This window comes from Neovison vison, chromosome 4, assembly GCF_020171115.1.
Source record: "Neovison vison isolate M4711 chromosome 4, ASM_NN_V1, whole genome shotgun sequence".
Lineage (NCBI taxonomy): Eukaryota > Metazoa > Chordata > Mammalia > Carnivora > Mustelidae > Neogale > Neogale vison.
In genome coordinates this window covers 143,560,826-143,580,929 of record NC_058094.1, presented here as the reverse complement: position 1 = coordinate 143,580,929, position 20,104 = coordinate 143,560,826, and the positions used below count along the sequence as shown (strand labels likewise).

At 35.6% G+C, this 20,104-nt stretch overlaps 1 protein-coding gene across 3 annotated transcripts in view; it reads left to right on the top strand.

Annotated features, from left to right (window-relative positions):
- The window catches only part of KMT2E (lysine methyltransferase 2E (inactive)), a 98,235-nt gene that overhangs the window by 55,689 nt on the left and 22,442 nt on the right, over positions 1 to 20,104 (top strand). For all 3 annotated transcript variants that reach the window (XM_044245842.1, XM_044245843.1, XM_044245841.1), the window contains 9 exons: positions 230 to 459; positions 3,332 to 3,412; positions 7,220 to 7,278; positions 8,213 to 8,385; positions 10,440 to 10,478; positions 15,218 to 15,448; positions 15,567 to 15,697; positions 16,678 to 16,795; positions 17,934 to 18,043. In XM_044245842.1, the coding sequence (XP_044101777.1) occupies positions 230 to 459; positions 3,332 to 3,412; positions 7,220 to 7,278; positions 8,213 to 8,385; positions 10,440 to 10,478; positions 15,218 to 15,448; positions 15,567 to 15,697; positions 16,678 to 16,795; positions 17,934 to 18,043 (1,172 nt within the window). The remainder of the gene's footprint in view (positions 1 to 229; positions 460 to 3,331; positions 3,413 to 7,219; positions 7,279 to 8,212; positions 8,386 to 10,439; positions 10,479 to 15,217; positions 15,449 to 15,566; positions 15,698 to 16,677; positions 16,796 to 17,933; positions 18,044 to 20,104) is intronic.

The following is a 20,104-nucleotide window of genomic DNA, read 5'->3' as shown; positions in this document are numbered from 1 at the left end:
GGGCATGGAGTTTGAGGGAAGTCCCTGTGCAGGTGACTGAGGTTGAGTAGACATTTTCTCTTACTAGTATGGTTTAATATCTAGCTTCACAAGTCATTATTTTAAAGGTATTAGGGAAGAAATGGGTCAATTTCATATTTCTTGAATATTCAAATTAAGGATAGATTTTTATCTAAGTTCATACTATTGTTGGAATTATATTGTGCTGTATTTGTGTTCAATTATCCAGGACCATAATTATGGTGCTCGTCCTCCTCCAACACCTCCGGCTTCCCCTCCTCCATCAGTTCTTATTAGCAAAAATGAAGTAGGCATATTTGCCACTCCTAACTTTGATGAAACTTCCAGTGCTACAACAATCAGCACATCTGAGGATGGAAGTTACGGTACTGATGTAACCAGGTGCATATGTGGTTTTACACATGATGATGGATATATGATCTGTTGTGACAAATGCAGGTAAAATACCTTACGCTGTTCGTTTACTCTTCTTGAATGTTGCTAACCTTTGATTGTTATTCTTGGAAAAGATAAAGTCACTTTTAAAGGGATTGATGAACGCATTTTTTTGATGCATTGCTACTATCAATGCAGTGTGTTTTGCTAGGAAGATTCCTTATGGGAAAGAAGCTCTATTAGAGTTTGTTAGAAATCCTCCTTATTAACTGAGTAATAGGCAGTTGGTTCTGAACTTCATTCGTATAGGATCCCATCTCTCTTTTTGCTCATCCAGTAATAATACAACTGCATATAGTGGTAGACAAGATAGAAAAATGAGCCCTCTGAATTTCCTTTGGAATTATTTGTGCTGTATAGTCAACTGTGATTTTCCAGTTTGGGGGAATTACACATTTTGATTGATGTTTGTTTGACCTGACTCTCTCACCTCCTTTTGACTTGAACCTTGCAGCCCTCTGGAGTCTCCTTGAACCAGAACCACAGTCTCCCCTCCCCCAACCCTGGTTCAACCACCAAGAAAGGCCTCCTCCCCTAGAGAAGGTGTGATTGGGACAGAAAGTGGGGTTTTGTTTTCATTTTTTTGTTTTTGTTTTTGTTCTGTTTTGTTTTGTTTTTTGATTTGTTTTGCAGGGGAGGGAGTTGGGGAGGATGGAGAGGGAACTGTAGGATTTCAGCCTGAAAGTTACTGAGTCCATCCCTTGTACAGATTGGGAAGCAGAGAGGATTTAAGCAGTGTACTGTAGGGGGTAAGATATTTTGGTGGCTTTACACAATTTCCTAGGTGTTTGTGGCAATGCTTCATTATTTGATTTGAAATAGTATAGCATATACCCATATTTGAGAATGAGTGTAAAAAACATCTTAAAGCCAAATATAAATTACTTTGCATTATTTGTAATATTCTTCCCATCTATTACATGATTAGGAGTTGGAAGTTACTGATAAAAACATGCATATAAGGTTATATTTTAAAAAGTTGATTTACTTTTGCCAGAAGGAATTAGTCTTAACTGGAGAGTGAAATTCGGCATTTTTGTGTAAAGATGTGATATTTTGAATTAATTTTAATAAAATTATTGTGATACCTTTTAAAATTTAAAAATAAATACTTATTACCTGTGACACATATCATTAGTATGAACAGTCACCTCAGTAAATTTATTCAGGAGGTAAATTTAAAAACTAAAAAAATAACTTCAATGATAACTTGTTTTCTTCATTATTTTTTAAATAATTAGTAAATTTTAGTTCATATTCTAACTGATCATGTAATAATCGCTTTCTCTTAGCTGATCTTGTCTAATGTGATAAATTACATACCATTTGGCAGTGTTTTCATTTTAATGCAGTGTTTTCTTTCGATTTCATTACAATGATCTAGATATAATATATAATTATCTCAATTAGAAAATAGTGAAATAGTCCTTAGGATTTATACCTGTCTGCAAATTCTTGAAGGACCGGTTCAGTTTTTGGATTGTTCAAGGTATTTGCTTCTCAGCAACTGCTCTCTGTTATGAATCTGGGTTTTTTGTTGTTGTTGTTGTTCTATTTTCTACTGCTTAATCTGTAGTATATTTGCAAGGCTTTACCTTTTTCCTCTCTTTTTGTTCTGTATTGCCTCTGTGTATGTTCATGTACCTCCAGCCTATACTCCTCTTTCAAGTTTGACATCTAGAGCTCAGATCATTTATTGCATTTTCTAGTTTTGTTTCTACTTTCATCTGCATGACATTATTACTTAACCAAATTTAATTCAGTTTGTTATTCTAACCTACCTTGTCAGGTGCTTTGCTTTTATTTCTCACTTTCCCCCCCACATCTTATATTTTGTTACCTTCCACTTCCTACCAGGTCTTTTCCCAGCTTTCCCAGTTGAGAAGTGAAAAGCATACTATAGTTAACTCAGTAGGGATATATTTGAAATGGCTAATTATTATATAAAGAGTAATTAAGATCTGTCTATCTGTCTGTCTATCTATCTGTCTATCAGCTTTGGGCCAATTAAAGTCGTGGCAACAAAATAAGTAATAGTAGCAAATTGAGAGATTGCCTCAAAGTGATCCATGTATTCCATAAAAATAAATTTGAGGACAGAATAGGTTTAATCCCTATCCCTATGGAATGTATCTTGGATTCTTTAAATTATCTTCTCTGCTGCTTTCTAGTTCTGTCCTTCTTTAAGTTTTGGAATGTTGGAAAATTGTCTTAGTTGGTTTTTCTACTTTGGGTTTCTTAACTTCTTTGCATTAACTGTATACCACCAAAGCACCTCTAGTGTTAACCTCGTGTCTGTCAGAGGAGATATGTACACATCCTGAATTTTGAGTCCTGTGTAATCTGACTACACTTTACTAATCCAGTTCTACCCCCTTTATGTCTCAGAATGAAAATCCCCCTTCATATAGATAACTGCCTGCTGGCTGTTGCTCCTTGTATCTGTCTACTTGAGAAAAGTTACTATAATGACACCTTTCTTTCTTACCTCCCAAATGAGGTTTTAATTCAAGTCCATTATTCGCCAGGGTTATTTTCCCATTAACTTCAAATAGTGTGGACATCTTCATGCTGTGACTTTTGATAATATTTATAATGTATACTACCTTTCACATTAAAAGTTATATTTGCTTTAGAAATAAATAAATATATATATATTTATAAAAAAAATATATATATAAAATCCTATATTTATCCTCTTGTCTTTGCATCTTAGTTTTATCTCCCCAAGGACATATTTCTATGAATTCCTCACAGCACCTTTTACAGTGCTAAACTCAAAGTGGGTGCTTACTAAGTGATAGTTAAATAGACAATCAAATCTTAAATTAAGAATATTCTGTTAACATTTTACATGTTCTGCTTTTTCTTTAAGTGTTTGGCAACATATTGACTGCATGGGGATTGACAGGCAGCATATTCCTGATACATACTTATGTGAACGTTGTCAGCCTAGGTAAGTTGTGCATACTTAGAAGATTGCCAGTTAATTTACTGAAGCAGTCTTCCGTTAAGAGAGGTTTATGTATGAATTCTGGATTAAACAATTAATGGATTTTACCGTGTTTCATCAATTCTAAGGTAAACTTTTCATTTTTATGTTCTTCTTTTTTTTTTTTTTAAATTCTGACATCTCTAAAAGAGTCTTTCTATTAATAATATGCCACAGTTTACTTTGTGGATTTTTTTAAAATTTATTAATAGTGCATAAAATAGCGCATCTTCAAGTGATGGCATCTTTTTTCACAGGAGTGCACTATGTTAAAGAGTTACAAGATCCATGTATTCCATAAAAAATAATTGTTCCACCACCCTGCTTCAATAATTTTCAACAATCTTTTTCATTTATACTGTCATATATATCTTCTCCCTTTCACACATTTTAATGGGAGTCCCAGATACAGTATTTCATACACATGTATCCCTATGTATTTCTCTCTATATATATTTATATGTCTTTCAATATGTATCTGTAAAAGAATTTTTAAAAAATCAACCCCAAACCATTATTATACATGCAATAAAATTTATTATCATTCAGCCACGGTTAAAATACTTATTGGTTGATACACATCTGTCTCTTAAGACTCTGATAATACAAACCTCCTTTCATCACCCCACCAACTCTGGTCTCACTTTTAAGGAACTGAATTGTTTGTTCTGATTTGTTTGCTGATTGCATTATCATGATAATAACCAGTTTCTAGATCCTTTGTATTTCTGTAAACAAGTGTGTGATGGGATTGTAGGTTTGATTTTTTGGGGAGTGCTGAGAGGAGGATTTTTCATAGACTCTGTTCTGTCAGATAGCACATAATACCTGGTTGTCTCTGTGATAGGACATATGTAGTCCTTATTTAGATCCATTAATAGGGGTTGCAAGTTAGTGCCATGTTAATCTTATTGCTTATAACTTACTAGCTGGAATAGTTCTATAGAAACAAACTCTCCCATATTAACTGTTCAGTTCTCTTAAGAAATACAGTTGACCCTTGAACAGCATAGTTGTGATCTGTGCAGATCCACTTAAATGTGGATTTTTTCTTTTTTTAATGTGAATTTTTTTCAGTACAATAAGTAAATGATTTTTATGACTTCCTTAATCACATTTTCTTTTTTAAATTAAATTTTATTTATTTGAGAGAGAGAGGGCACGAGGTGTTGGGGAGAGAGGCAGATGAAGAGGGAGAAGCAGACTCCCTGCTGAGGAGGGAGCCAGCAGATTCAAATGTGGGGCTTAATCCCAGGACCCTAGGATCATGACCTGAGCAGAAGACAAGATGCTCAACTGACTGAGCCACCCAGGTGCCCCCTCTTAATTACATTTTCTTTTCTCTGGTGCACTTCTACTGTAAGAATGTATAATGCATATACCAAATATGTGTTAATCAACAGCTTATGTTATCAGTAGGCTGACATTCAATAGTAGGCTTTTAGTAGTTTAAGTTTTTGGAAAATCAAACGTTTATATGCAGATACCTGATTGCTGGGGGGTGGGGGGTGGGGTGGGGTGGTTGGTGCCCTAACTCTTCATGTTGTTCAAGAGTCAACTGTATTTCGGTAAGGAAAGGCAGGATAAATGCTTGTTGATTCTGACCCTTTATTTACTAGTGTTCAGAATACTGAAAAGAAATTTAAGTATCATTATGAATTCAGGGATTTAAACGTCTTGGGTATCAGTCTGTTGCAGTTATTATTCTTATTGATACTCAAATTTTGTCCAGTTTTGGTCATTGGGAACCTCATCAAGTTTGCTTTTGAGTCCTTATGACCGTAACCTACTTGTACTTGATAGGTTTTGTGCTTTCTGGTGTAAGAAGTCGTCTTGAGCTTATTTTATACTCTTGTGCCTCTAACTTGAGAATTGGTTTTCAGTTGTAGAATCTGAGAGCTAGTCATGCTCCTTCCTACCGGATTGGTCATGTTCCTAGGTCTTTGTCTTTTTAGACAAAGCTAGGAAATACGTTTTGTGTGTTATTTTTAAGATAAAGTACATGAGTTTATACAGATAATTGCAGTTTAAATTTAGGAATATGAAGTTTTCATTTAGCCGTTTCTTTATCCCATTTTTATGTCCTAGTTCCCAGCAGTATAGACAGTAATGTAATTAGAATCTCACCAATTACTTAGTTGCTTCATTTCATAGAAAAATACAGTGGTCTCAGAGTAACAATACCAACACTAGCACCAACCATATGATTATGTAAAACAGTTTATTTATTTATTTGTTTATTTATTATGTAAATTCTATACCCAAATTGTGGCTCAAATTCATGACCCTGAAATCAAGAGTTGCATGCTCCACTGCTGAGCCAGCCAGGTGCTGCCCCTATGTAAAAGTTCAGAACTTTTTTTCTTAAGTTATGTGCCACAAGGAATGTATAGTTATTGTGTTTAAAGTCCCTTAAAAGGATTTCACTGTGTGATTATAACACCAGCTGAATACACACTATGTTGATGTTATTTTATTTTTGATTTTTTAAAATAAAACATTTTATTTTGCGTTAATTACAGATTCATATACAGTTATGAAATAATACAGAAATTCTGTATATACTTCACCCAGTTCCCCCCTGTGGTGACATGTTGCAAAACTATTAATACAGTATTACGGTTAGGATATTGACATTGATACAGTCAAGAAACAAAACATTTCCATGGAGAGGATCCCTAATGTTGCATTTTACAGCCACACCACCTCCCACTTCTCCCACCCGTCTCATACCTGACCTTTGGCAACTCCATTGCTGTAATCTGTAATCCATGGCTATAATTTTGTCATTTCAAAGATGTTATATAAATGGAATCCTACAGTATGTGACCTTTGGGATTGGTGCTTTTTACTCAGCGTAATTCTCGGGACAGCCAGCTAATTCGTTGCATGTTACCAGTATTCTCTTCGTTCTTACTGTGGAGTAGTGTTCTGTGATATATATGTACAGTAACCACCTACCCATTGGACATTTGGGTCTTTTCCACTTTTGGGCTATTACAGATAAAGTGGCTGTGAACATTTGTGTACAGGTTTTGGTGTGAGTGTTAAGTTTGTTTTCTCTGGGATAAATGCCTAAAAGTGCATTTGTTCAGTCACATGGTAGTGGCATGTTTAGTTTTACACAAAATTGCCCAGCTATTTTGTGGATTAGTTGTACCATTTTATATTCCTATCAGAAATATATGAATAATCTAGTTACTTTTTATTTTTAGGATTGTTTTGTACTTTATTTTTATGACTATATGCTAATGTGATTATGTCCTTCCACCCCTGAAGTAGGATAAAAATGGATTATTCTTTCCATTGTTTCCTTATTAGAAACAGATATATACATACATACTTATATTTCTTACCTTACTTAGGTAAGTGATAGTATATTATAGTTTTTGCCACATTTCCTTTTTTTCTCTTAATGTGCAGAAGGTCACTTTATAGTGGTATGTAGAGGTTGATTGATTTCTTTCCATCCCTTCAAGATAACCCCATCTTTTTCATGAAATAGCATCCTTTTTTTAACAGACTTTTTGCTGTTTCCTAAGTAAAAGGTTTTTTTCTTAGAAGTGCAGTAGAGTCACTTAACTGGCATCTGCTGCTAATTACGCTGGATAAGATCTAACTAAGGCAAGGGACAATACATAATATTTTATACTTTTCATTTTTCAGTAAGAACATATTAGAGAAATTGTAAAGTTTATCACGTTTAAAACCAAGCTGCTTACACCTAAATTCATGAAAGTTTGATAAATAATCATTAATATTTTAATACAGGAGTTTGGATAAAGAGAGGGCAGTGCTACTACAACGCCGGAAAAGGGAGAATATGTCAGGTAGGTGAAAAGAATCTAGACTAAATGAAGATCAGTGTGATCAAGAGAATTGAGTGGCCTGCATATTTTAGTCAGATGTAAACACCTTAGCAGTGAATGTTGATTGTGTATATGACTTACAATCAGGTAGAGATTTTAAATATTCTTTTTTTTACAGATTATAGAATAAGAATGTACTTATTTTAGAAAACGTAGGAAGTAGAGGAAAATAAAAATTATAAATCATCCATGTTTTTCTACAAAGGTAAATTGGTTTAAAGAAGTATTAAAATATGTTTGCTTTTCAGAGAGATGGTGATCCGTTAGTTTATCATAATGGAGTAGTAGTTTTTCATTTTTAAGAATAGATTTTAGAAGTGTAACTACAATATAACTTTGATTTTGGCTTAAAACAGTACTAGTACAAATGGTTTTGAATAATCATAGTTAATTGAACTCTTCCTGTTTGATGGACATTTAGGATGTTTCCAGTATTTTTTATTTTTTGTTTTTGTTATTACAAGTAGTACCTTCAATGAAACCCTCCTGGATAAGGCTTTTTTTTGGGGGGGGGGTTTCATTCACTTTATCTTTGAATACATACTAGAAATGGGATTACTGGGTGAAAGGGTAATAAATGTAGAATTTTGCTAGATATGGCTAAATTCCCCTTCATAGGGAATGGTGAATTTCCTTGCAGTTTATGCAAGTGCTGCTTTCCCACAGTCACACTATCTCTGTGTAATGTCAGACTTTTGTATCTAGTTCAGTGTGTAAGAAATGGTATTTGTAGTTTGCATTTGAAGTGTCTTTGAGGTGAGGAAGTAAGAAAAAATGTTTATTCTTCAGACAGATGGAGATAAAACAGTTTGCCATGTAGAATGCCATGTAGTTTGTTTTTTGTTTTGTTTGAAATAGTATTACAAGTACAATAGTTTCTGTTTTGCCTTGGAAGATGGTGATACCAGTGCAACTGAGAGTGGGGATGAGGTTCCTGTGGAATTATATACTGCATTTCAGCACACCCCAACATCGATTACCCTAACTGCTTCGAGAGTTTCCAAGGTTAATGATAAACGAAGGAAAAAAAGTGGGGAGAAAGAACAAAATATTTCAAAGTGTAAAAAGGTACGTTTTTCTTTCTTAAGATGTATAGATGGAAATTGGTGGGAGCTGAGTTTTACAGGAAAGGCAGAGGAGTATTGGATGGTAGCCAGAAAAGGTGTTAGAATCTTAAGCTTTTTAAAACTCATTGTAAAATTTTAATATGTTTTAAAAGATTGGAGCATAATAGAGAAGAATGTTTGCATAGTGATTTGCAATCATCACTAGTGAAACTAGTCATAGAAATGCCACCCAGGTGCCCCCAGCCTCAAAAATCTTTAAGTCATCTTTACTTTTGGACATTCAGATTGATTTTCAAAAGTACTGTTAATTTTTTCCTTTGGAATGTCTCTTACTTTTTTAATTTTCTTTCTTTTGCTTCTGCAAACTCATCTAAGCCTTCATCACCTCGTATTGCAGTAATAACTTTCCATATTTAATTTCTCCAACTTGATCTTTCTGCTTCACAACATCTCCTGTGAATATTGCTGTTACATCTCTTCTCTGCTTAGAAGAATTTTATTGATTCCTCTACCGTAAAGAAAAGCATAACTGTATTTGAGTCAGAATCATAAAATTGGACTTTTTTTTTTTAAAGATTATTTATTTATTTATTTATTTGACAGACAGAGATCACAAGTAGGCAGAGAGGCAGGCAGAGAGAGAGAGAGAGGAGGAAGCAGCAGGCTCCCTGCCGAGCAGAGAGCCCGATGCGGGGCTCGATCCCAGGACCCTGGGATCATGACCTGAGCTGAAGGCAGGGGCTTTAACCCACTGAGCCACCCAGGCGCCCCAAAATCGGACTTTTTAAAATAAGGTTTCCAAGATCTAATTTTTAATTTTAGCCAATTTTATTTCATACTCTTCAGTAGGTACAAGTGCATATATTCATTTTTCCTTGACTGTGGCATATTTTTCCTATTTAATGCCTTCTTTCATATTTTTTATAATTTTTTAGAAGATTTTATTCATCTGAGAGAGAGGGAGAGCACAAGGGGTATACAGAGGGAGAAGGAGTACCAGAGCCCCCGGGGGGCAGGGGGTAGCTTGACCCCAGGATCCTGAGATTATGACCTGAGCCACCCAGGTGCCTCATATTTCTTAGTACTAGGATTGGGTTCCTTTCAGTTCATCTCTCTGAGTACATCCATTCTCCAAAGTCTACCTAGCTCTTTTCCCATGTTTCCCATGAAGGTTCATTGCCTTGTTTTTGTTGTTAGTAAATCTTGCTTGCTTCTAACATGTAGTCTACACACAGACTTGACACTTCAGTATATTTGGGTCTATATTGCTTACTCTTGGCTTATGTTTGTTAGTCCCCCTAGAGACTTTTGGGGTGCACTGATGATGAAGATAAATGTTAAATACCATTTCAGGACCCAGCAGATTAGTGAGCTGTCACTAAATATTTATTGAATAAATACAGCTCTCTTTTACCACAGTGCATATTTCTTAAATAGAACAACAAATTCAAATCACTTACTAGTTGACTTAGAGAATTAAAGTAGTAACATTATTTTATCACTCCCAAAACTCATGACTTCAATAAAATTATTGTATTATTTTTAATACCCTTTCAATTTTAATCAGATATTTTTCCATGGTGGTAATAATTGAGCACACAGAAAATGTGAGGGTTTTTTGGCAGTATCATATACATATTCTTACGTTCTTACATAATCTACATTCTTATTTTTTTTAATTTGAATATATTTTAGTTTCAAGTATACAAAGTTTACACTTATTTTTTAAATTTTATTTTATTTGAGGGTGGGGTGGGGAGAGAGAGAGAGAGAGCACGCATGAGTACAGAAGTGGAAGGGAGGGGCAGAGGGAGAGGGAGAAGCAGACTTCCCACTGAACGGGGAGCCTGATGGGGAACTTGATCTCAGAACCCTGGGATCATGACCTTAGCTGAAGACAAACACTTAACTGACTGAGCCACCCAGGCGCCCTGTCTGCACTCTGTTGTTAATAATAGAATAATATTCTAGTAGATGACTTTAGTGAACTTACTGATTCTTAAATATTATATCCAGTTTAAAGAAAAACTCACTCAGAATTTAATGTTATTTCAGGCCTTTCGCGAAGGATCTAGGAAGTCATCAAGAGTTAAGGTAAATACATTAAATTTAAGTCCTTAGTATCAACTGTCAGTTTTTCAGGAGCTTATTAAGTGATTGTCCATAATCTTTATGTTCTCTTCATTGTGTATCATTTATTGCTTATTATATCTTTATCAGAAGTGTACCATAGAAAATCCTGTTTTGATTAATATGCCACTCTTGGAGTTTACTCACAATGTTAAAATATTAAGCAAAAGGAAGTGGTATGTAAGTAATACCTAATATCAAAATTTGGGGTGATACGAATTTCAGTTATTGCATTCCATGCCTCCCAGTACCACTTCATATACTGGACATATGAATGCAAAATCACATTGAGAATTTGAAAATTTGTAAATTTGTGTATTTTGCATAGTTGGGATTCTAGTGATTTAGTCAAGTAAGTTGTTATAAAATACTGTAAAATCACCATTGAAGTACAAAGTAGTCACCTGTACCTTGAATTAATTAGAATACATCCTCAATTTTGTAGATGGCCTGATTGCTGAGAGAGGCAAGGCTCTTTAGCTCTGCTTCCTCCCCAAATGATAGGTGTTGGAGAACAGAGGTCAGCTATATAGTATGTCGATAGCTTTCTAGGTTATATGGTTAAAGGATAATGGGTTTCTCAAGTTGTCAGATAGTAAAATAGGGAGCATGTTACAGTATATTTGTTGTGCCCATCGTGTAAAACATAATAGTTACTCATTATTCTACATTCCCTGGAAAACAGATCATTTAACACCTGTGCAGTGATGATTACTGCATACTTTTGTAGTTCTTTCTCAAGAAAGTTAATACATCGTGACACTCAACAGACTAAGCTCAAAAATGTTCTTTCTGTGTTAAAGTATATGTTTGTACTTTTATACTTACTATATATATATTAAACTTGAGTTTATGGGATATTCTCTGACATAATACACAGTCTGAAAAGGTTTTTGGATTTACCCAGTAGAAACTCAATACTTTGTAGTTTCCTTTTCTAATTTATCCAGTAGTCATCCCAATAGGTTTATTGAAGATGGGGTATCTTTTACTTAAGTAAAATATTTTCATTTATTATGTAAAGAAGTGACTAAGAAAGTGAAATTTTTGGGGCACCTGGGTGGTTCAGTGGGTTAAAGCCTCTGCCTTCGACTCGGGTCATGATCTCAGGGTCCTGGGATCGAGCCCCGCATCGGGCTCTCTGCTCAGCAGGGAGCCTGCTTCCCCCTTCTCTCTCTCTTCCTGCCTTTCTGCCTACTTGTGATCTCTCTCTGTCAAATAAATAAATAAAATCTTTTTTTTAAAAAAAGTGAAATTTTAATAATCTTTGTGAATCTTTAAAGATATATACATATATTTTAGAAGTAATAAATAAATTTATTTTAGAAGATTTTATTTATTTGACAGAGAGAGAGAGAGAGAGGGAGAGATCACAAGTAGGTAGAGAGGCAGGCAGAGAGAGGGGGAAGCAGGCTCTCTGCTCAGAGAGCCTGATGCAGGACTCGATCCAGGACCCTGAGATCATGACCTGAGCCGACGGCAGAGGCTTAACCCACTGAGCCACCCAGGTGCCCCTAAAGATATTTTTTACTTAAGTCAAAGATACCTTCTTTAAGATAACAGCAATTCCAGTTAGTAATTCTGTAGTATTTATAGGTTGAAGAGATACAGAAGAATTTACTGCATCAAATATATACCAGGTCAGTAGAAGGCTTGGTTGGGGCGAGGGGTGGTAAAAGAGAAAGAAAAAAATGTTTAAAATTTATTAGATTTCTTGGGGCACCTGGGTGGCTCAGTGGGTTAAAGCCTCTGCCTTCAGCTCAGGTCATGATCCCAGGGTACTGGGATCGAGCCCTGCATCCGGCTCTCTGCTCAGGGGGGAGCCTGGTTCCCCCGCACCCCCCCTTCCCGCCTGCCTCTCTGCCTACTTGTGATCTCTGTCTGTCAAATAAATAAATAAAATCTTTAGAAAGTAAAAAATAAAATTAATAAATAAAAAAATAAAAGCTAAGATATTACTAGATTTCTTTAATAAAGCTGATGAATGCCTTAATATGTAATATATTTGTGTAAAAATCTGTTACAAGGTGGTCATCATAATGTGGAATATATAATTACATAAAATATCAGTTGGTAAAAATAAACACACTCTGTCAAGTAGTTGAACAACTTACTATAGTTTGTTTCATTGTAGGAAAGAATGATACTTTCTGTACTAAAAATTACCTATATGGAAGGTGGACAAATGGTAAACTTCAGTGTTGACTGTACATGTGTACCTGGCTAACAGGATATATAAGAGCTTTTATTAATTCTACATGTGATTTTAAAATTTTAGTTATGTAGGTTGTACATACTTTAGAGATAATCTTTTTTTTCCCCCCAACAGATAGTAACAATCTTTATTATTAGTATATCTCACACCAACTGAGAAAAGAAATGCCTTCCTAAAGCAACAGTTCTTAAACAATTTTGTCTGTTTTTGTTTGCCTCTGTGTACTAAAAAAATTATTGAGGAAACCAAAAAAGCTTCTATTTTTTTTTCTGTGTTTTTCTTTTCTTTTCTTTTTTTTATAAACATATAATGTATTATTAGCCTTAGGGGTACAGGTCTGTGAATCACCAGGTTTACACATTTCACAGCACTCACCATAGGAAATAATCTTTTCTCATCGAGGTGTTCAGTGTTGTAGAAAGAAATTAATGAATAGCATTTACAAAAAATTGAAATGTCATGTGTTAAAATCATTCACAATCTGAATTATGCTAATGAAACAAAAGTTTTTGTTATCTGCATTGACTTTGATCCCAAGATTGCAAATAAGAATCATTCTGGAGACGCCTGGGTGGCCCAGTGGGCTAAGCTGCTGCCTTCGGCTCAGGTCATGATCTCAGGGTCCTGGGATCGAGTCCTGCATCGGGCTCTCTGCTCAGTGGGGAGACTGCTTCCCCCCCCACTTGTGATCTCTCTCTGTCAAATAAATAAAATCTTTAAAAAAAAAAAAAATCATTCTGGAAGGGGTGCCTGGTTAGCTCAGTCGTTAAGCATCTGTCTTTGGCTCAAATCATGATCCCAGGGTCCTGGGATCGAGCCCCAGGTTGGGCTCCCTGCTTGGTGGGGAGCCTGCTTCACGCTCTCCCTTGTGTTTGCTCTCTCTGTCACTGTCAGATAAATAAATGAAATCTTAAAAAAAACCTTATTGTGGGAGTCCGCCTTTTAATATATTTTCAAAATGTGTGGTAATTATGCCTGTCTGTAAGTTGCATTCCAGCAAGAAAAGAGTCCCCTTTTGTTCTTTTTTTTTTTTTTTAAGATTTAAAATTTTTTTATTTTTTGAAGATTTTATTTATTTATTTGACAGAGAGAGTACAAGTAATCAGAGCAGCAGGCAGAGGGAGAGGAAGAAGCAGGCTTTCTGCCAAGCAGGGAGCCTGATGCAGGGCTCAGTCCTAGGATCCTGGGATCATGACCTGAGCCTAAGGCAGCCACTTAAACCAAATGAGTCACCCAGGTGTCCAGTAAGATTTTTTTTTATTTTTAAGTTAATCTCTACACTCAGCATGAGGCTCAAACTTACCACTCCAAGACCAAGAGTTGCATGCTCTTTCAACTGAGCCAGCCAAGTGCCCCACACTTTTTGCTCTGTAACAGATTAAGAGAGGCTATGACTTTCTGTACTTTGCACTAAGCATTCTTATCTTTTGGGTTTTTAGTAGGAGGTATAGATGAAGAGCAAAGGTCCTTGCTGTCACTGTGACCCTTGAATTTAGGCTATGGACCATTTTGGTCATTTCACATTCTGTGAGATATTTTGTTCCTTATGTCAAATTTATCATGTGGACAGTTGATTATAGATCTTGAAATTACACTAAATTAAGATATCAACATGTATTTTTAAATAAAACATGTCAAAATTGTAGTCTGTCAAAACTATGAATACAGGGTAGATACTGACAGTCTCTAATAAAAAAGTGCATGTTTTTTTTTTTTTTTTTAAAAAGAGCTCCCAAGAGAGCAGTGGGAGAGGGGCAGAGGGAGAGGTGAGGGAGAAAATCTTAAGCATCCTTTTTTTTTTTTTTTTTAAGATTTCATTTATTTACGACAGAGAATGACTATGAGAGAGGGAACACAAGCAGGGGCAGTGGGAAAGGGAGGAGCAGGCTTCCTGCGAGCAGGGAGCCTGATGTGGGGCTCCATCCCAGGACCTTGGGATCATGACCTGAGTCGAAGGCAGGCAGACGCTTAATTACTGAGCCACCCAGGTGCTCCAATCTTAAGCATCTTAAGCAGAATCCACACCCAGCTCAGGGCTGATGTGAGTCTCTGTCTCAGCCTTGAGATCATGACTTAAGCCACAGTCACGAGTTGGACACTTAAGAGTTGGACCCTGAGCCACGCAGGCTTAGTCAGCCCCATGCTGTCCTTTTTTTAACCAATAGCTAGCAATGACTCCCAAGTTTGCAGTATTTGCAGTTTTATTAATGGCGCCCTTTTGGCTACAGTGGTGTCAGTGAAGGCTGAATTTTTGCTACTCCAACATAACTTGGTCTCCTTTAGTTTTCGAAGTCCTTACCTGTCTGGCATGCAGTATGAAGATGTAGTAGGCTGCTCATTTATGGTCTGTTTTTCCCTAGGACCTCTGAAAGCCTATCATTGTCTCTACTTTATATTACGTTCTTTTACATAGATGATCTTTATTTGAGTGTGTGTATATAAATACTTGGAAGTCCAGATATTAATGCTTTGTTTGCTGTGATTTTAGGGGTCCGCTCCAGAGATCGATCCTTCATCTGATGGTTCAAATTTTGGATGGGAGACAAAAATCAAAGCGTGGATGGATCGCTATGAAGAGGCAAACAGTAACCAGTATAGTGAGGGTGTTCAGAGGGAGGCACAAAGAATAGCTCTGAGATTAGGCAATGGAAATGACAAAAAAGAAATAAATAAATCAGATTTGAATACCAACAATTTGCTCTTCAAGCCTCCTGTGGAGGTAAATACATCATTTGCCCAAAAAAATTATGAAACAAAACCGTTTTCTAATGCATAGCTTGAGTAGTTCGCTTGAAAGCAATCAGGTTTAATTAATCTCAACATTTCTCTGGTTTTAGAGCCATATACAAAAAAATAAGAAAATTCTGAAATCTGCAAAAGATTTGCCTCCTGATGCACTTATCATTGAGTACAGAGGGAAGTTTATGCTAAGAGAACAGTTTGAAGCAAATGGATATTTCTTTAAGAGGTATATTTCTTTATTTTATCAGTTATCTATAGTTATGATTTGGGGTTTTTTGGGCTATTTTACTAAGATGCTATCTGTATTCATATATATTTTGCCTTCCTAAGTGCATTTTAATACATTTAAAAGTGTAGTGTGACTGAACAATGACTAATGATAAACTTTTGAACTATAATAAAATACAGCAAAAAGCAGATGTATTCCTCAGTCTCTTACCCATCTCTGTCTTGCTGACACTCCTACAATAGTCTACTTAAAAGATAAACTACAGCAGTTTAGATGGATGTTAATGGAAAACTCTGCATAAGATTCTAAGGAATCCTTTTGAGTCCAGGACCTTTCCTAACTCCTTGTGACATAATTGGTAGAACCTGAAAAGACCATTGGTGATCACAGGCAAAAATCCCTTCCTCTTTATTAGAGGATGTTAGATATGCCCTACTTTAAAACCTTCACTTTCTTGGTACTGGAATGGCTCTGGAGCCCTCTTCCGTGGTTTGTGATTTTGATGGGGATTTGATGTGACCCATTGCTTCCCTGAGGTGTAGAAATACATTGGTATAGACTGAGAACATTCTCAGTCTATATGATTATTTGTTGTTTATAATTGAGTTTTTAAGATTTGAAAGATAGACAAGAATACTTCTCTTTTACATACAAATTTTATGTGAAACAGTGTTGTAAATCAAACACTTAAATGCACTAGGAGATACGGATTTTAAAAGCATCCAATTATGTAAAGGCAGTAGTCACTCCCTTTTTATTTTTCCTTGTAAATTTGAATTTCTACCTTCAGTTAATTAACTTTGATTTAGATAAGATTATTGGAGCAAGTAAAAATCTGATTAGCATGAACTTGCCCTTAACAAATGGGTTCTGGTATCAGATTGCCTGTATTCAGATCTTGGCTTCACTATTGACTTTGAGTATTTTAGAAGTTTGGTAATATGTTAATAGTTTATAATGCATTTCTTTCTTTGTAGACCATATCCTTTTGTTTTGTTTTATTCTAAATTTCACGGGCTAGAAATGTGTGTTGATGCAAGGACTTTTGGAAATGAGGCTCGGTTCATCAGGCGTTCTTGTACACCCAATGCAGAGGTAAGCTTACAGAAATGTTTTTGGGAGGCAGGGGTTTGGGGGATATGTGCAAATGAGTATCAGACACAAATCTGGTAGCCTTTTTGACCATTGATGAATTTTATATTGCCCAGTGTGCTTCCATTATGAAAAATCAGGCTCTCAGGTTTTAGAAATGACTTTGCACATTTTGAAGAAATTGTGATTTTTTTTTTGTAAGGGCAAATACTGGACTTTGTTTATTTCTGAAGCTCTGTGGGTCATATACATCTTGTTCTGATTGGATCAAGATAGATGACAAAACTAAAAGCTAAAGTAGATTTTACATGTGCTACTATAAATTTTTTTATAAAAATTGTGCTTTAATTTGGAGCCTGAAGCAGTATTTCTGGTTTTTCATGCCAGAGTAAACATTTACAATTTATATGTTACAGCTAAGAGTATAGGTTTTGAAGCCAGACTTACTAGATTCCTGTCTTCTCTTTGATGAACTAGCTTTGTAATCTTGTCTGTGCTTGTTTTTCCCTGTAAAAACTTATTGGGAGGACTAAAGGAGTTAATACCTGTGAAGTACCTAGAACAGTGTCTGTCATAGAAAAGTGTGGTGTTAACTGTATCATTACTCATTACTGCATGTCATCAAATCAAACATATTATGACTTATAAAACTCCCAATTCCAGGGATACTGAGAGGTGAAAAAATATGCATTGTGAAATTGTGAAGTGTAGTGTTTGCTTTTTTTTTTTTTTTTAAATATTTTATTTATTTATTTATTTGACAGAGGTCACAAGTAGGCAGAGAGGCAGGCAGAGAGAGAGGGGGAAGCAGGCTCCCCGCTGAGCAGAGAGGCAGAGAGCCCAGTGCGGGCTCGATCCCAGGACCCTGGGATGATGACCTGAGCCAGAGGCAGAGGCTTTAACCCACTGAGCCACCGAGGTGGCCCTAGTGTTTGCTTTTTAATGCTACGTGGTGGATTGCAGTTTGCCTCACTGTGCTTGCTTCCAGCTGATAACCACCAGTTTAGAGTTACAGTCTTACAGTTGCATATTTTTCACATTGTACTCATGAATTACTTTGAAAAGTTTTCAAAATTACAAGATGAGGTTCTCCTAAAGATAGAAAATAATTTATAAAAATGTAAAATTATTCTTTTAACAGGTGAGGCATGAAATTGAAGATGGAACCATACATCTTTACATTTATTCTATACAGAGTATTCCAAAGGGAACTGAAATAACTATTGCCTTTGATTTTGACTATGGGAATTGGTAAGTTCAAGTCTCTAAATATGTTATCTGTTTTGAAATAGTTCCTTAAGGCCCTCCTAAAAATCTAGGTATTGTCATCACTTTCATAGTTTTTTATTTGTATGTATTATGAGGCAGTGGAAGGTACTTGAAAACAGGCATTTTGGTGTCAGCTTCCACTAAGCATTATTACTTAGTTCTTTTCTAGACTTTTATTATTGTAATGTACATAGTAATTTTAAAAAGTAGTCCTAATTCAGCCATATAACACCGACCTTGTTTACATGAGAATTTCTTCTTTCTTGTATTTTAGGGGATACATTTTTGGTTTTAATGTAAGTTAATTGATAAGTGTGAATGGATAATTTCACTTTTGCCCTTCAAAATAAAAGAAAATTGTGCAGGGGGCCCCCAGGGTGCCTCAGTTGGTTAAGCAACTGCCTTCAGCTCAGGTATCCCGTTTCAGGTTCCCAGGGGAATTTGCTTCTCCTTCTGACCTTCTCCCCTTCTCCTGCACTCTCTCTCAAATAAATAAACAGAATCTTAAAAAAAAAAGAAAAGAAAAAAAATTGTGCAGTTTTTTTTGTAGTATAAATTGAAAGGGTTTGTTGGAGTCCTGTAAGGAAATTCTGAGAACTGTTGTTCTGAAACACTAGGGAAATAAAGTTAATTCTGAGTATAAAAACTTTTTTTAAAGTTCTATGTAAATTACATTCTGTAGTGTTTTGTTTTCATCTTTTCTCATTTGTTACTTTTGAGATTTGGTTCTTTGATTTTGTGTAGCTCTAGTTCATTTGTTTTCACTGCCAGTAGCATTTATCCATTTCCTGTTGGATCTTAAATTTACCAGAACCGTTCCTATGACTCCTTGAACATGTTTTTGTGGGCCCATGTTCTTTCCATGGGAGAGAATCTAGTCGGTATGCTTGCTCAGCTGTGGGATGTGCACGGCCTCAGTGTTACCTGACATAGGGTCATGACCAGTTTCTATTCTCACACCTTTCTTCCTTGCTCTACTTCCTTATGACTTTGAAAAATTGGTGCTAATCCATGTGAAATGGTATTTTTTTATACATACATATATGTGTGTGTGTGTGTGTATGTGTGTGTGTGTGTTTTTATTTTAAAGATTTGTCAGAGAGAGAGAGAGAGAGAGGGGAAAGCAGGGGGAGATGCAGGCTCCCTGCTGAGCAAGGAGCCTGATGGGGGACTCAGTCCCAGGACACTGGGATCATGACTTGAGCCAAAGGCAGACGCTTAACCTAGTGAGCCACTCAGGCATCCCATCTTTTTATATTTTTAATTATCATTTTCCTTGATTATTTTATAAGCCCAAGGATCTTTTTATATATTAGTCATTTGGATTTCCTCTCTCATGAATTGTTCAATCCCCTTCAATTTTCCTACTGGTCTTTTTCTGATTTTTTTGGGTGGGGAGGGGAATGGTTTTTTTGTATCCTGTAGTTGTTTGGTTATAAGCATTTGAGCTCATTTCCTCCTATTCTGTATTTTAGTTTTAAAGTTTTGTATGGTAACCTATTTAAATGTGTAAGTTTTACATGTTCATGATGTTTTCTGTTAATGAAATTCTACTTCCTGCACTGTGTATCTCTACTTGATTGTTGGGAGTCAAATTTACTATAACTTAAGCATGACCTTCTTAGCCCAGATGGTAGTAAATTTAGCATAATGGCTCTTTGCTTATTGCTTTGAAAGACTGTCTCCCATAAGTGGTTAAGAATATAAGCTTTTTATAATCTGAGTGGTTTCAAATCCTAGCTTGGTTGCTTATTCAGCCGATTTCTTCATCTCATTATATCAGAAGAATAATAATACTCACCTAACAGGAATGTTTTGAAGATTCAGTGAGTATAAGATATGTAGAGTGTTTCCTGGCACAAAATAAGTGCTTTTTAATAAATATTAGCTGTTGGCCATCATTATTTGCAGTTGTTATCCTAAAATCAAAGAAAACATCTAGAAAGACTTTGAACCTAGTTTCTAGTAATACCTAATTTGGGGAGATGGGTCCCATAGATAACAAATTTTTGAGTTCTATTCCTGATTTACAGATTTAGGCAG